This window comes from Channa argus, chromosome 2 (assembly GCF_033026475.1).
Source record: "Channa argus isolate prfri chromosome 2, Channa argus male v1.0, whole genome shotgun sequence".
In the NCBI taxonomy this organism is placed as follows: Eukaryota; Metazoa; Chordata; class Actinopteri; order Anabantiformes; family Channidae; genus Channa; species Channa argus.
The window spans coordinates 10,295,991-10,313,044 of record NC_090198.1 but is presented as its reverse complement, the minus strand read 5'-3'; the positions used below and the strand labels follow the sequence as shown (position 1 = coordinate 10,313,044).

The following is a 17,054-nucleotide window of genomic DNA, read 5'->3' as shown; positions in this document are numbered from 1 at the left end:
ATTCATAGACTACCTGAATTATTTACTCAGTCATATAGTCAGCAGTCTGCTCCAGTTTGTTAGCTGTTGGATTAGGTCAAGCCAGAGAGCCTAAAGTCTAAAGTGGACACGACATGTCCTGGATGGGAGCGTCGACTGGGCAGTGGAGAGGGGAAATGTAATGTGACTGCAGCACTAACGCCAAGGGACACAAGGATCGTTGCCAGGCCCACTCTCTGGATCCCGCTCTAGGCTCAGACAGAAAACATGCAACCCCCTACCCTGCCTCGCTTTTCTTTTTCTCTCTCCTTTATAGTTCATAGTGAAACACTTATCTGAACAGCATCGCTGCTGCCTTCTGAGCAGGTTATTGTGTTGTTGAAGTTCATCCTTTGTTGCCTGCAGTAATTGATGTGTTTCCAGTGCGTACTGCGGCTCTCTCTTGGCTGGAGTAGAGCTCAGTGACCTTGTGGTGGCCCTGCATGCGAGTCGGAGGTGCTTATCAAAAGCTGTATTTCGTTGCACCTCTAAGATGGCTCTTTTTGCCTGTGAGTGAATGGCTTGGGGCAGCTCTGCGAGTGGGAGGCAAAGAAAGTGAAACATATTCCGAGAATGTGAGGGGATGAAGGAGGGGAATGACTTTACTGCACAGACTGCAATCTACTGTATTATCGTTTGAGCTTTTCTTAGTCCCATACTGGTTCCCTGTGAATGGGATTCTCTAAATCTTGTATCTTGTGAAGTCCTAGGTTAGGGAACTAATTCTCTTCCCATCTCTTCTCTTTGAGCTCAGAATGGTTATGCTATAAATTTGCCAAATGGCCATGCTGACTGAGTGAGTCAGGGAAAGATGCTGGCAGAGGTATAGACCCAGGTAATCCTCCCGGTCCTTAACCCACTTAACACCTCTACACTCTTATTCTGAAGCAGCATCACCTGAAGATGGAGGAAATGCGGTAGTTGTCTGAATGATAGATTGTGGGATGATATTTACAATACAATATTTGCAATTTAGATTTTCATTAGGGTACTGGTGGATCCTTAAAAAGTGTTCAAAGTATTTAATTAGATTTTCAGAACTTAGAGCCATAAAAAATGTAAGGGTCTTATATGCCTGACAAAATTCATAAAAAATACTTGACTTGTTATTATGATTAACCCAGTGGATTTAAGGTTATGCGAAAATATAAACATTAAATTCAGACCTGACCCTGTTTGGGTCTTTGTTTTGGGTCTGTTTGTTCTTCTTCATGTTCAGTTCTGCATGGAAAACAGCATTCATGAAGTAAATAAATAGGTAAACTATGATGCTAAACTAAAGACAAAGACTGCAATCTTCAGGGAAAACATCTTATTTTATCTGTTGTACAGTAAATAATGTTTAAATGCTACTGTGGCCACTGCAGCAAGTGTTTAGATGTTTAATGAAGAAAGGTGAGGAGGCTATGTATTTACATAACGAGAAGGAAACAATGCGAGAGAGAGAGAGAGAGAGAGAGAGTGTGTGTGTGTGTGTGTGTATGTGTGTGGGTCCTAGCTGTAGGCTCTTTAAGTGCCATGGGAAACAGCAACGTTAGATAGCACTTTATACTTTTTACTTTTTCATACTTCAGACTTAAGGTTATACAGGGGTAATATCTGGGTAATAGCGTAGTATTAGTGAGGTAATACCTTAGCGGCTTAAGATAACATTATGGTGTCCATCTTTATGACAACAGATATTTACCATGAAATTAAGTAGTCGCAGGGAGTTGTGCAGCTCTGGTTCATGGTTATCACACAGAAACTACAATGAGTGTTGAGTGTTTCCAGGTAATTCATTTATCTCTTGGTGTTAAGTTTCCCAAATACTCATTGCTTTTGGCCACCTATTAAATATATATATATCTTAAACTACATTTTAATTGGTAGTTACCATGATATCACTTTATTAGATTTATCCTTAACATAATAATCCTAATTACAGAAATATCACCCCTCCCCCATTACCTGGCTATTATTAATAAATGATACCCTAATACCTATTTACAACAAAAACATTATCCCCATTACCATTTTATTACTAAGATAAATTTAGATAGATATTTAGATTTATTTTAGATATTTTACATTTTTTCTGAACTATCACCCCACTATAAACCTGCTGTTACCAAGCTTTCCTGTTTTATATATTTCTATTGTCCATTCGTATAAAAAAATACCAAAAGTTTATTTTAAAAGTGTTAGGGAAAGATAGATTCCAGTGGTGAATATTGTGCAGGGACCTGTGTAATTGTGAATAGTATTCCTGTGAAAGACAAGTAGTGTCTCAGTGAAAAGTAAAAACTATTGGTGAATGCTTTGTTACACACTATATGCATTGAAAACATATACATAGTAGTATTGCTGAACATTTTTCCACTGTGGAAAGGGCCTTAATTTTGGTGGAAGTCTTAAAACGTATCTTAAAAGTATTAAGTATTTTCAGTCACCAACACATCCCCCTGCATGACATAAGTCCTTTATGTCTGAACATCAACCAAGAGCCAACAACCATGCTTGAGCTCGATGATAACATTAGTAACATGATCGCAATTACAAATGCAAAAAAAGCTGAAATGAATGGGATATATTAAGCATGTGCACAGGCTGAAAGGAGTTTAGTTTCCAAATATTTTGTCGTAAACTAAAGTTTTGGACAATCCCGATGATTGCATGAGACAGAAACAATCAGAGTTGTTGCAACCTATCAGAAGAAGAACAGGAAATGCCTTCTTTAATTGCAGGGGCATTTAATCTAGTGGACATTTCTCTTAAAACCACAAACATAAACCTTATGGTCATAAGTGGTAAAATCACAAAACTCAATAGGTTTTATCTTACAGGGACTGTAACTGTCTGTTCCACATTTTGTTTCAGCCCAGTGTCTCAAGTTTAACAATGTGGTGAACAGCTCAACATGTCGATCGGATGGCAAAATGTTGTTTACATGTGAGGCAGGACAGTACTGAATACATTTCATCTACAGATTCCTGGTAAATTCTGTAACAATGTTTCTACAGTTTCTGTTGAAGACAACATCAACATCATTGTTAGCCTCAGTTCAGGGGTTGTAAAAGAGATGATGAAATGTGACAGCATCAGGTGTGGTCCTGAAAAACACCAGATATCCCTTATCTCTATGTGCATGCTAGCCAGACCGAAGGTGTTTGCACAGCTATGCTAATGCTGTGAAGGAGTTAGCAGGAATGTCACAGGGAATCAAGCAGCCCACTGCGGATATTTCAAAGGTTGGAGAGTGTCCGCTCCATGGGCTGGGGGCAGTGTTGGCAAGGGAGATAGAAGCTGACAGCAGGACTCAAAATCCAGGTGAGCTTTGCTAGACCAAGCTGCAGGACACAAGGTACTTCATCACAAACCAAGCACCCCTGCTCGTACTCATTATTTCACATGCATGCACACTTTTGAGGAGTCAGGAAGGCAGATACAAACATATACATATGCAATCACATGCAGATAGATGATCATCCTCCTATTTAAAAGTGCATTCAAAAGCCAGTATTGTCATTTGCACAAACACACACATAGTACATGCATGTTGTGCCTTACCTGCTTTCTGTCATACATGTAGGTTCTACTATAGCAGCTAGCTATTTAAGCAGAATTTACTTTTCTTCCCTTAATTTAAACTTGAACCATGAACCTGAAAAATACTATCCAAAAATGTCAGCCTGTTTATTTATTTATTTTTTTCTGTTTCAGATTTATTCATTATTGAGCTGACTAATATGTTTAACCCTTTACTCCAGGATGCTTTTTTTTGAAAAATTATATACTACTTTTTTTAAATATTGTGTTTGTTTGTACCCTGTTGCCACTCTTGAACCAGTCTTATATGAATTATATCCACCAGTCAACACACACACATACACACACACATATGGTAACATGCTCTCTACCTTGAGAGCTGGTGCAGGGGACTCAGGGGAAGCATCTTTCAGTAAAAGCCCAGAACATGTGGGCTGCACCGTCCAACAAAATCAGTCATGTGTTTTCTCACCAGAGTCGCAGGACATGATGCATTAGGCCTCCTTTCACAGATTGGCATCCAATTTTAATTGGTATCATTCAATTTTTATGAATGCATTGTCACTTAAGTGTGAAAATGAAACACATCATGGCTGCGTTAAACTAACATCTTCCAGTGGAGAAATGCAGTTTTCCTTTTGTTCGCTGTGCTAATGTTATGTCTACGTCACTAACTTGCCAAACAGTTTTAGGAACAAGTATCACTGTTAAAAATAATTAAGCCAGGTAAACTTAAAGCAGAACAGGGCAGCGGGGGACAGGATAAGAAGATTTATTCAGTAATGCTTTTAAATTTGTTGCATCTTTTTTCTTTTTTTCACTGTTCAGAATCATAAATAATTAGTATGTCTGTTTAATTCACATCCAGCTTAATATTAATTTAGTTTAACTGGTTATGAATTGTCTCATTGTTAGTAAGGACCACACAGAAATGAATATCTGTAAAAGCAGCAGTCAGTTTGAGGAAAAAACATATGCCCATAACAGAATAGAGGCAAAACCACAGGATCTGTTCTCATGAAAGATTTGCAGAGGACTGCTATGAGTCACAGAAGATGTGAGTAACTGCTGGCAGAAGAGAATAGATTGAATGTAACTCACAAAGTATTTGCAAAAAGAACTACTGCTAAATGGATTTTATGTTTTACATTGTAGAGTTTACACAGATATGTAAAAAATATAAATAAACAAATACATTTTAAAAAAACCTCCATTTATTTTTATTTCATGGAATGTTTTTTCTTTTTGTGCTTACCTTTTAAATGGCTGCTTTAGCTAAAAATTGGTTTTTATAACATAAATTAAGAAAACACACAAATACATGAAAAAGGAAATCTTTTACTTTATGTTTTGTATAAAACCCATAATATATATTTTCTTGAATTCAACTTGTAGCAAAAGCAAGCATCACTTTATTTTGACACCACATTTAAATTGGCTTTCAGCGTTAAATACTAATAAATACACATACTCTGGATGGTGTTGGGCTTCAGAGGAGCTTCTTGCATTTGGCCCCTCGGCGCTCAGAGATGTCCGCTAACCTCCTATGGTTTAGCTCAGTACGAAGTGCACCAGATACAAACTCTGCCATGGATGAATTATTTTTTTCACACTTGTAGTTCAGATGGCACCACTAAGTGCCTGGGCTTTGCTTGCCTTCTGCAAAGACAGTTAGATGAGGCCAGAGGGCTCAATGCAGCTCACCGTCTCATCCTGACAGTGTTGGCTTCATCCAGGAACCCACAGGACAAGAGGATTTAATACAGAGCCACAATGCTGCTCTCCAGAGGGGATTATTGGAGCAGTGCTGCGGGAAATGGACCCCCAGCACAGCTACAGTACAGCCCGGGCTACACAACCAGCACACACTCAGTGCAGACTCACAAACACATGTGCAAGCACACATGCACACACATAAACACACAGGCAGATGGAAAAGCTGATAGTTTACTCTGTGTTTCACATTTGCACAGCTCGCCGGCTACTGTAACTTGGCTGTTGGCCATTCACCCATAGCCTCTTTCACACAGACACACACTACACATGAGATTATTCCTATGCTTCATATACAGTTCATATTTCTCCCTCACTATCCTGATGAATAAAGCATTCTCCTTTTATCTGTTCTTTTATTACAATTTCCAAACCATCGCACACAGTGATAACCACTTTACACTCAGTGACCAGAAGAATACAAAGTCCATTACAATCTAATATAATGCAGTACAGTCGCCACACAATCAATGGCATGTACACTATTTGAACCATAGTTTTTGTGTTCACTAAGCTGCATGGCAAGGAATTTTTTTGTTTGTTTGTTTTTTTGGCTTGTATCGATAAGTATTTTTATAGTCTGTAGCTCAGCTGGTAAAGGCAGTCTTCCACAGACCACAGGGTCAGTGGTTCGATACCTGGTCCCCGGCTGTATGTCGAAGTGTCTCTGGGCAAGACACTGAACCCCCAACAGCCCATTCCCCTCACCAGCTGTGCAATTCCGGTCAAAGCCCGGTAGAAATTGGGGAGGGTTGCATCAGGCGTAAAAACTGTGCCAAACAATTATCCGCTGTGGTGACACTGAACTCACGGGATAAGCTGAAAGGACCAAAAAAAAAAAAAAATTTTATAGTCCTACTGGTTTAAAACCTCTTAAGACCCAAGCTCTAATTTGTGTAAGTGGTCATATACGTGGCCAAGAGATCTCAGTTAAGTAGAATTAACTACTATGGAAATATAATCCAAAATGTGATGTACACGCATGTGGACGCCAGGTTCTTAAACAAAATATAACGGTGAAATGCCACTTACTACAGAAAATTGCATTTTTTCCTGAAAGGATATGTATTTTATGGCTTTATGGTTATTTTAAATTATGGCCTGTATTAAGAGTACATGTTTCATACTCATTTCCATGTGAATAAATTTACACCTCCTATTAGACAAAATCTAAATAATGCAATATTTATTGCTTAATATTAGCTTACCATTACTGTATTTTGTCTAGGTTTATTTTGTCTAGGTTTATATTGTGGTTATATTGATGGCTCCACACAGAATTCTATGTACTTGGTGAATAAATGTAAATCTGATTATTTAGGATAGCACTGGATAGTATGAATGTGGGCTGTATTCTAAGATTTTCACCTTTCCCGTCGGTTACACTGCTTGACACTTGACACTCTCCAATATACAGTCTGCAAACTATATTACATATGAAACTGCAAAGACAAAAAGAGCTTTATTGCCATGTTGATGTTGTTACTAAGCATCATCTTCCATTGACAACCGTTAGCATGTTGCGAAGGCATTTCATTGTAGTGACTTACTGTAACTTGTTATGCTGTTGCCTGATATAGATATTAAAATCAAAAATGAGGGAAGGTAGAAAATGTATTCTTTGGAAGAATTGAGAGCATGTGCACGTGTGTGGATGAGCTTCCTAGAAAAAGAGAGTGTGATAGCAAACAGGAAAGAAGGGATGACATGAAAAATATATTTTTGAATGTGTACAAACACATGGCACACTATAAGATCTAAATACGGTATATATGTATTCATGTTTACAGTATGTTTTAGATGCCTTATGTATATCCCTATTGAATTGTATTTAAAGCATTCTAACTCTCGTGAATAAAACACTGGAACACATGCACAAATAGTATGCTATAGTATGATATCTATTTGTGTATACACACAGAAATTCTGTGCAGACACAAGCTGTCAAATCCCACTTGAATAGTCACATATAGTACAGACACACTTGCAGCCACACACACCGCACCAGAGTTCGAAAGCACTGCATCTTCATATATGCAGCATTATTTTACTAGTTTACAGGTGTGTAAGCTCTTAAATTGGCACTGCGTGCTGTACCAGTGTATTAGAGAAAAGCTGTAGTTTTTTAATAATAAGCAACAAAACAACTTTAAAGCCCACATTTTGTTTAGAAAGATTTTATTGTGTTTACTTTGTCAAACCTGTTATATACTGAGAAATGAAACCAGATCCACGTAATCCTACGCTTTAGGTGGTGTTGAAAGAATTCAAGGTAAATTACACTGGTGTTATTATTGTTGGGGAAATGGTTGGTCTTAGTATCTATATATTTCTGTTGTCTCTGAAACAACCAAGGCTGAAACTGTTTGTCCAACACAACAAAGATCTGGGTTAGTGTCCTTGTTGGCTTCATATACGGTATATGAATTCTTCTCTTTTTAAAAGAAAACACACAATGTATGTGCTTATGATCAAACACATTTTGTTTCTAAGATCTTTTATGTGTAGTCTGGGTTCTGTATAGGAAACATAAAAACATTGCTTTTCAAATGAGTGTCGGCAGTTAAGGAGCATATACTTATTGCTTTTAGAGATTTTAGAGATGTTTTTTCTAAACTGGAATAGCCTGATCACACTTTTGTGCAGCTTTTGTAACTGGAACTGTATGTAGAACACTGATATAACTAGTCTACTCAAATACACATAAGCTTCAGGATTTAGCTCTCCTACATTACTGTCTCTTTTTTGCTGTGTCTTGCTTTAGAGATTTGCTTGCTGACGAGAGGCAGAAGGACCGCCAGTGTGCGGGCGGACACGTACTGTCGTTTGTACTCACTGTCTGTGGACAACTTCAATGAGGTGCTGGAGGAGTATCCTATGATGAGAAGGGCCTTTGAAACTGTGGCCCTGGACAGGCTGGATCGTATTGGTAAGAAACTATTTAAAAAAACTGTTTAAGTTGAAATCTTGAAGGTTTTTTAAAATGTCAACAAAATGTTGTTGACATCTGCTGTTCTTATCAAACTTTAACTACGACACAAAGGCTGCAATTAGTAAAAGAAATTATAATGTTTTACAGTTGGTATTCATCTCAGAACTTCACTGAGTAGTGGAATACAAGAGAGGAAATGCTGTTACGGTTTTACACATGTGTAGTTATGTGTGTTAACCATGGAACAAATATATTAACATATATAAAACAATCAGCCACAACGTTAACAATCACTGGTGATTTTAATGTTGTAGAGCACTCTGTCTGCCAGAATGCCAGATATGCAGTTCTGCGGTTATTTATTTCAAACCAGAGTTAAACATCTTAAAGACAAAACTTCAGGGCTGTGAAATGTTAACACTCAGTGAAAATGACTAAAAACTAAAATTACTTTCAAAGTCATCTACATACAGTATGAGTATGCAGATAGAGCTCTGGTTTTGAAATCCCTGTGTGTCTTCTGTTTCGCATACAATTGATATTCTCTCCATATCCATCACTGTTCCCAGGCTCAGTCTGAGCAGATGAAAAATTCACAGTAAAAAGGCACGCTTGTATCATCACTTAGCCATCGCTGCATCATATCCTCAGCTATGTTTAGAATGGAAGATAGAGAAATTGCTGTAAGGGTTCTCTTTGGAGAAAATGGCTGCTTTGAACAGATGTGGTTGACTGATAGTAATTTCTGTGAGATGGTCTCCTGTGCTCACTCTCCTAGCTCTGATACTGATGTACACCCTTCTTCCATAGTAAAGTCACTCATACTGCACTGATCCACCAATTAATCACTGTCTTGACGGACTTTGCACATTCTGAGAGAAGATGTGCAGGTGATAAAGGGTAGGGGATACCAGGGTCATGCTGGATATAGATACAGGACCTGACAGCAACACCTCTACAAATCTGCCACAGGTCATGGCAGAAAAAGGAGAGATTGATCTGGGTCTAATGGCTTTACAATATCTTCAGATTTCATAGCCTTTTGTCAGCGCCAAATTGAACATGGCAGACATGTCAATTAACCCTGTCACAGCTAGTGTGAACATTCAGCAAAGACTAATAGACTTTGCTGTTAGAGTCGCATACATTCTGTATTTAGTATGCGGGTCATAGCAGCTCCAACTGTCTCTTTGTCCTTGTGTGTGCATCACACAGGGATGTTATTTAAAATTGAATACAGTATATGTGCTTTAAATCTAAAAAATTAAATAACATAAATTATTATGAAAAATTATTTATCAAGTGTTCTCATACAAAATTCTCATACTAAATATTAGTACCTATTATGTGTGTTATGAAATAATTTATCACACATAAAACAATAAGGTTTCATATTAACCCCCATTTTTTATAAGGTTTTCTTTTTGATATTAGCAGCAAAAAAGAAAAGAGTTCAAAAGAGTAATGCAACCACAAGGGGCCACAAGCCAGTGTCTTCTTGTGCCAGTCCCAAGTCTGGATAAATGCAGAGGGTTGTGTCAGGAAGGGTGTCCAATGTAAAACACATGCCAAATTAAACATGTGAATCATGACTTCCACACCAAATTTGACTTCCATACCAGATCGGTCGGGGCCAGGGTTGAAATCGACCGCCACCGGTTCTGAACCTACAGGGCGCCAGTGGAAATTGAGCACAGGTTGGTCAAAGAAGGAGAGAAGGAAGGCATGTTCACAGGCAAGGAGAGAACAGGAAAGCCAAGAGTGTAGAAAGAACAGTAGGGAGTTGAGGGATGTTCTAGAGGTGAACAGAGTATCAGACAGGTTGATGAGTCTGAAGCTGCAAATTGAAGGCTTGATGTATAATGTTGTTAGTGGTTATGCCCCACAGGTAGGATGTGAGTTAGAAGAGAAGGAGAAATTCTGTAGTGAGTTAGATGAAGTGATACAGAGCATCCCCAGAGGTGAGAGACTGGTGATTGGTGCAGATTTAAATAGACATGTTGGTGAAGAGAACAGAGGCCATGAGAGTGTTATGGGCAGTTTGGTCTTCAGGACAGGAACGCAGAAGGACAGATGGTGGTAGACTTTGCAAAGAGGATGGAAATGGCAGTAGTTAACACTTTCTTCCAGAAGAGGCAGGAACATAGGGTGACATATAAGAGCGGAGGTAGAAGCACTCAGTGGACTAAATTTTGTGTAGATGTTTTAATCTGAAATACATCAGTGACAGTAAAGCATTGGTAGGGGAGACAACAAAGGATGGTGGCATGTAAAACAACTCTGCTGGTGAGGAAGATGAAAAGGACAAAGGCAGACCAGAAGACGAAGTAGTGGAAGTTGAAAAAGGAAGAATGTTGTTTAGTTTTCAGGGAGGAGATGAGACAGGCTTTGGTTGGTCAAGAAGTTCTTCCAGATGACTGGACCATTACAGCTAATGTGATCAGGGAGACAGGTAGGAAGGTACTTTGTGTGTCATCGGGAAACAGGAAGTGGACAAGGAGGCTTTGTGGTGGAATTAGGAAATTCAGTAGCGTATACAGAGAAAGAGGATAGCTAAGAAGAAGTGGGAAACTGAGAGGACTGAAGAGAGTAGACAGGAGCACAGGGAGATGCAGCGTAAGGTGAAGGTAGAGGTGGCAAAGGCCAAACAAAGAGCATATGAGGACGTGTATGCTAGGATGGACAGTTAGGAGGAAGAGGTGGGTTGGCGAGGCAGAGAGATAGAGATGGGAAGGATGTGCAGAGGTTCTCTTTTGGAGTGACGTGGATGGAGAGGATCAGGAATGAGGACATCAGAGGGACAGCTCATGTTAGATGTTATGGAGATAAAGTCGGAGAGGCGGTTTGGACATGTTCAGAGGAGAGACTGAATATATCGGTAGAAGGATGCTGAGGTTGGAGCTGCCAGGCAGGAGCTCTAGAGGACGACCAAAGAGATTTATGGATGTAGTGAGAGAGGACATGAAGTTAGTTGGTGTGAGAGAAGACGATGCAGAGGACAGGGTTAGATCGAGGCACATGATTTGCTGTGGCGACTCCTGAAAGGGGAACAGCTGAAAGGAAAAGAAGAAGAAGCAAATAACAAAAGACTAAATCGCATCTTTAAATATTTGAAGATTGGACGCGCTACTTCATCTTAACATACACTCAGTCTAAATCTGCACTTTGCAGTACAACGTTTGCTTTATGTTTTGTCCCTATTACATAGAAAATCACAGTAAACGCTAGTGAAACATAAACCGCCTACACCTTAGGCTGTCATACTTCTTGAGAATCTGTCTCTGGGTAGTTTTCTCCCACCTATCTTTTGTACTCTATCCTCTGTTTTAACCCTTCTCCTTAGTCTCTTGTCTCTGGTTTAAATTTGTTTTCCTCCTTCTTCTCACTTGTGATTTTCAGGTAGCTTTTTTCTTTATTTTCTTTTTCATGGCTGTTCCTATAGTACTTAGTTATTGAAGAAAATTTTGCTGCAAAATAGACATATTACTCAAGTATGTCCAACTGTCAACCTTTTTGTGACTGCCTACAAAATGGACTGAACTTTGTATCTTTTTCTTACCTTACCTGTCATGTGTCTGTTTTTGTGTCTGTGTGCTTTAAAAGGCAAGAAAAACTCCATCCTGCAGCACAAAGTACAACACGACCTCAGCTCTGGTGTCCTCAACTACCAGGAGAATGAGATCATCCAGCAGATCGTGCAGCATGACAGGGACATGGCCCACTGCGCCCACCTCATGCAGAATGTACCACCCCAGACACCTCCCTCACCAACCCCCGTCATCTGGGCCCCCCTCATCCAGGCGCCTCTCCAGGCAGCAGCCGCCACCACCTCAGTAGCCATTGCCCTGACACACCATCCCCACCTCCCACCAACACTCTTCAGGCCTCCAGTCTCTCTTCTGGGTTCCCTAAAGGACCCTCCCAGCCGGCTCAAGAAGTTCCATACATTTATTCCTTCCTCCACAGCACCTGCTGGCTCTGCTGGGGACTCCCCTTCTAGCACACCCTCCAAACTGCGCACTGGAGTAGACATGCCATTGCTGGCCTCTTTTCGTGCTCAGCACATGACATCGGGTTTAGGGGCCACTGGCAGTGACCAACAGGCCTCAGGCAGCGGAGGCCAGCCTGGACCTAGTGGAGCTTTGTCAGGGTCCAGTGGTGGAGGAGCTTCTGCCTTCCCCTTTGGACCATATTCAGCTTCTGGCTCCCCTTCATCTAGTATGGCCCAGCTACACCCACAACCACAGCATCAGCAAAGCTTTCACTCCAGCACCCCACCTTTCTCAACCCTGTTCCATCAAGGATCAACTGGGAGCACTGGGTCAGGAATAAGTGGTGGGGCAGTTGGAACCTGTGGTGGGGCTACAGGGTGGTCTCCAGGTGGAGCAGTTGGAGGTTCTTTGGAAGGAGCCACTGGAGGAGACACTACTTGGGCTGGAGAGGACTTTACAACTGGAACCACGGAAGTGAGTTCTGGGGGCCCTTTTGGTTCGGGGGGAGCTACTGGTGGATCATTAGGAGGAATCTCAGGTGAATCTGTGGGAGGACTTTCTGAAGTGGGTACTGCTTGTGGCCAGTTCACAGGTGGGGCATCAGGTGAATCAATGGGTGGTATTACTTGTGGGCTAATAGGTGAAACAACTAGGAGATCAATGGGAGAGGCAACCAGACGATCAATGGGGAGAGCTTCTGGAGAATCAGTGGGAGGGGTGTCTGGAGAATCACTGGTAGTGATGACCCCTGGAGGATCATTAGAGAGGGTTTCAGGTGGACAAGTAGGAATAGTTTCTCTGGGTTTGATAGGAGGAGTCTCTGAGGGATCACTGGGGGGACCCTCTGGGGGACCTCTTGGAGGATTTTCTGCTGATTCATTGATAGGGAATCCTGGAGGATTGTTGGGAAGGGCTTCTAATGGATCAACAACTAGCCATATAGGAGGAGCTTCAAGTGGGCCAGTGGGAGGGGTGATTGGAGCAAGTGTTGGCAGAGCACCAGGTGCGGCTGTAGCGACCCATGTTGGTGGGTCTACAGCTTTTTCTGTAGGAGGGGCATCTGGTGGAAGTACAGCTGGACTTATTAGTTCCTCCCGTTGTCAGAGTCCTATATCTACCGGCTCTTCCAGCCCTAAGTCCGTTCAGCTTCTTCTTAGCCAGCCACCTCCTAAGCCTCCTCAGGTGGCTCCTCTGCAACAGTTTGCTGGGGGAGGCAGGACTAACAGTGGCTTAAACCTCTTCCATTCTCCTCCCCACAGCTCCCCAGCTTCAAATAGGCGACAGCACAGCCAACAACCTGCTGAGGGCTCCCCATCGTCCCTCAGCCATTTTAGTCTGACAGGCCCCCAGCCTGGCTTCCCACCTCATCAGATGTCCCTGGAGAGGTCTGCCCTGGCCTCCCTGACACAGTATGGCTCAGCAAACGCCTCTCCCTGCCTTACACCAGTGGCACCCAGCCCTACTATTCAAAGCCCAGTGGCAAGCAGAACTTTTCACTACAGCGACCCCTCTAGTGCCACAGGGTCCCATAGTTCTCTCCTCATGCCTCAGTCTTCTCTCCCTTCACAACTTCCCAGTCAGACAAACACAACAGGGAGGGATTCTCCCCTGGGTCGCTTTTCTGAGGACCTAAAGCTTTTATCCTGCTCACACCCATCTCTGCCTCACGAGGTGGCCCACGCTCTAGGCCACCAATCTCCTTGCTCATCTGCGGAAACTGGATATTACCCTTCAACCTTTTCTTCGCCTACGCTTGTGCCCAAACCCTGTAGGTCAGGCCCAGGGCATATGACTCCTCCAATCCAGACATCTCCAAGGCACCCTCAGCAGACTCACTCCCCTGGGGCTTCCCCAGCCTTGCCTCTACGGAAGGGCTCAGCAGCTTACTCAACAGATCTAGAAACTCAAACTGTTCGCTCTAAACTACCTTCCAATTTGTGAGGATCAATCACACCCTCCTGTGCTCCTCCAAACTGAAACATGCATAAACAATCTTCATGTGTAGCATTTATTTTATTTCTGTCTTCAGACATCACTGTGTTCCACGTATGATTTTACCAAGATCTTAAATTTACTGTGATTTAAACAATAATTTACTGGAAAACTCAGAGCTCTAGAATACGTTTTATTTGTTTTAAGCTTTATCCTTTTTTATTCAAATATAGTGTATATAGATAGATTTATATATATTTAAATGATACATTTATCAAGAGAGTGGGAGGGTGTGAAAACTGATCCACAAACAACATTTGAAGTTCATTTTCCTTATTTCTATAACTATGCCAAAATAATCTAGTGGTTTTTGGGAAGACAATTCAATGGACTAAACAATAATACTCTTTTTCTGCAGGAACCTATGCACTAATACCTGCATGTATAAAGACTTTTTGTGTGTTTAAAAAATAATTTAAATTTTTAGCTGAAACAACATGCTTCAAGACAGGCTGACTCTTGTAAAATCTCATTTAGGATCACATATTGTTGATCCTCAAATGTATCTATTAGATTGTACTTACTTATCCTCTATATAAACTTTTGAAAACCTTATGAGAGATGGAGAAGAGGTTTTAGGAAACCAAAAAAGACTTTTCCTGTGCGATAATAATTCATCTCCCCTTGGCCCATTGATCCTTATTTTATACCACTTTCTCCTAATAACTGTTTTTTGAAGCAGGGGAAGAGGGGTTTAGCAAGCTACCCTCCATCTCAGCATTGAGACATAGCAGTTTGTGAGCAACTGGCTTTCTGCAGACTCGTAAATCACGTCCTAACAAGCTCACTTTGTCTTCCAATCTCATGCCGCTAATGTGTGTAGAAAGCATGTGTTGGTTTTGTTCCTCACTGTGTACAACTGTTAATGTGTGAATGTTGGTGAGAATAAGTGTGTGTGAATCAGTGGAATAGTCGGATGCAAGGCAAGACTTTTCCCTGGACTGCTCAAAAGGAAGTTTCCCTCTTTCCTCACAAAAAACGTGGACTTCCATTAACCACAGCTTTTGAGTTGCAATGTGTAGCACTCACAGAATTTCGTATCAAGATATTCAGATATATAGTGCATCCAGAAAGTATTCACAGTGTTTCACTTTTACTACATTTTGTTATGTTACAGCCTTATTCCAAATAATATTCCATAATGAACACATGAAAGAAGTTTGTTTAAAATCTTTGCAAATTTATTAAAAATAAAAAACGAAAGAAATCACACGTGCATAAGTATTCACTGCCTTTGCCATGACACTCAAAATTGAGCTTTGGCGCATCCTGTTTCCATCCTTGAGATGTTTCTGCAACTTGATTGGAGTCCACCTGTGGGAAATTCAGTTAATTGGACATGATTTGGAAAAGCATTCACCTGTCTATATAAGGTCCCACAGTTAACAGTGTGTGTCAGAGCACAAACCAAGCCATGAAGTCCAAGGAATTGTCTGTAGATCTCCAAGACTTTATTGTACCGAGGCACAGATCTGGGGAAGGGTACAGAATCATTTCTGAAGCATTGAAGTTCCCAATGAGCACAGTGGCCCCCATCATCTGTAAACGAAGGAAGTTTGGAACCACCAGGACTCTTCCTAGACAGTCCGCCAAGCTGAGCGATTGAGAGATAGGGCCTTAGGCAGGGAGGTGACCAAGAACCCGATGGTCATTCTAAAGGAGCTCCAGCGTTTCTCTGTGGAGAGAGGAGAACCTTCCAGAAGAACAACCATCTCTGCAGCACTCCACCAATCAGGCCTGTATGGTAGAGTGGCCAGAAGGAAACCACTCCCAAGTAAAAGGCAGATGACAGCCCACCGGAAGCCTTCTCAGACCATAAGAAACAATTCAAACAAATAATTCTCTGGTCTGATGAAACAAAGATTGAACCCTTTGGCCTGTATGCCAAGTGTCATGTCTGGAGGAAACCAGGCACCGCTCACCACCTGGCTAATACAGTACTACTGGCCCTACAGTAAAGCATGGTGGTGGGGATGTTTTTCAGCGGCAGGAACTGGGAGACTAGTCAGGGTAGAAGGAAAGATGAATACAGCAATCTACAGAGACATTCTTAATGAAAACCTGTTCCAGAGTGCTCTGAACTTCAGACTGGGGCAACGGTTCATCTTTCAACAGAACAACGACTCTAAGCACACAGCCACGTTAACAAAAGAGGGGCTACTGGACAACTATGTGAATCTCCTTGAGTGGCTCAACCAGAGCCCAAATTTGAACCCGATTGAGCATCTCGGGAGAGATCTGAAAATGGCTGTGCACTGACGCTCCCCATCCAACCTGATGGAGCTTGAGAAGTACCGCAAAGAAGAATCGGAAAAAATGCCCAAAAATAAATGTGACAAGCTTGTAGCATCATACTCGCAAGGACTTGACGCTGTAATTCGTGCTAAAGGTGCTTCAATAAATTATTATGCTAAGGTGGTGAATACGTATGTAAATGTGATTTTTTTTTTTTTTTTTCATTTTTTTAGTTTAAATAAAATTGAAAAGAGTTCAAACAAATGTCTTTCACATTGTCAGTATTAGGTATTGTTTGTAGAATTGTTAGGAAAGTACTGAATTTGATCCATTTTAGAACAAGGCTGTAACATAAACGTGGAAAAGTATTTGTGCTGCCCAAAACTAGACTTTCAGCCATTTAGCAAATATGGGACATAAGGTTGGATATCTGAAACATGTTGGGAATGGAAATATGCTACTTGATAATTATTTTGAGCATTAATTCTTCTACTGTAGCTGCTATATGATCAACATAGACATCTCTCTTCACTAAAGGCCAATGCAGAGTTTGAGTTAATGAATGTATGTGCATTTGTTGTTGC

General features: G+C 41.1%; 1 protein-coding gene across 1 annotated transcript in view; it reads left to right on the top strand.

The window, feature by feature from the left end:
- hcn4 (hyperpolarization activated cyclic nucleotide-gated potassium channel 4) overlaps positions 1 to 16,649 on the top strand; it is a 63,698-nt gene extending 47,049 nt beyond the window's left edge. The window contains exons 7-8 of the mRNA XM_067495266.1: positions 8,084 to 8,248; positions 11,855 to 16,649. Coding sequence (XP_067351367.1) covers positions 8,084 to 8,248; positions 11,855 to 14,184 — 2,495 coding nt within the window. The 3' untranslated portion in view covers positions 14,185 to 16,649. The remainder of the gene's footprint in view (positions 1 to 8,083; positions 8,249 to 11,854) is intronic.
- Positions 16,650 to 17,054: the final 405 nt, after the last annotated feature.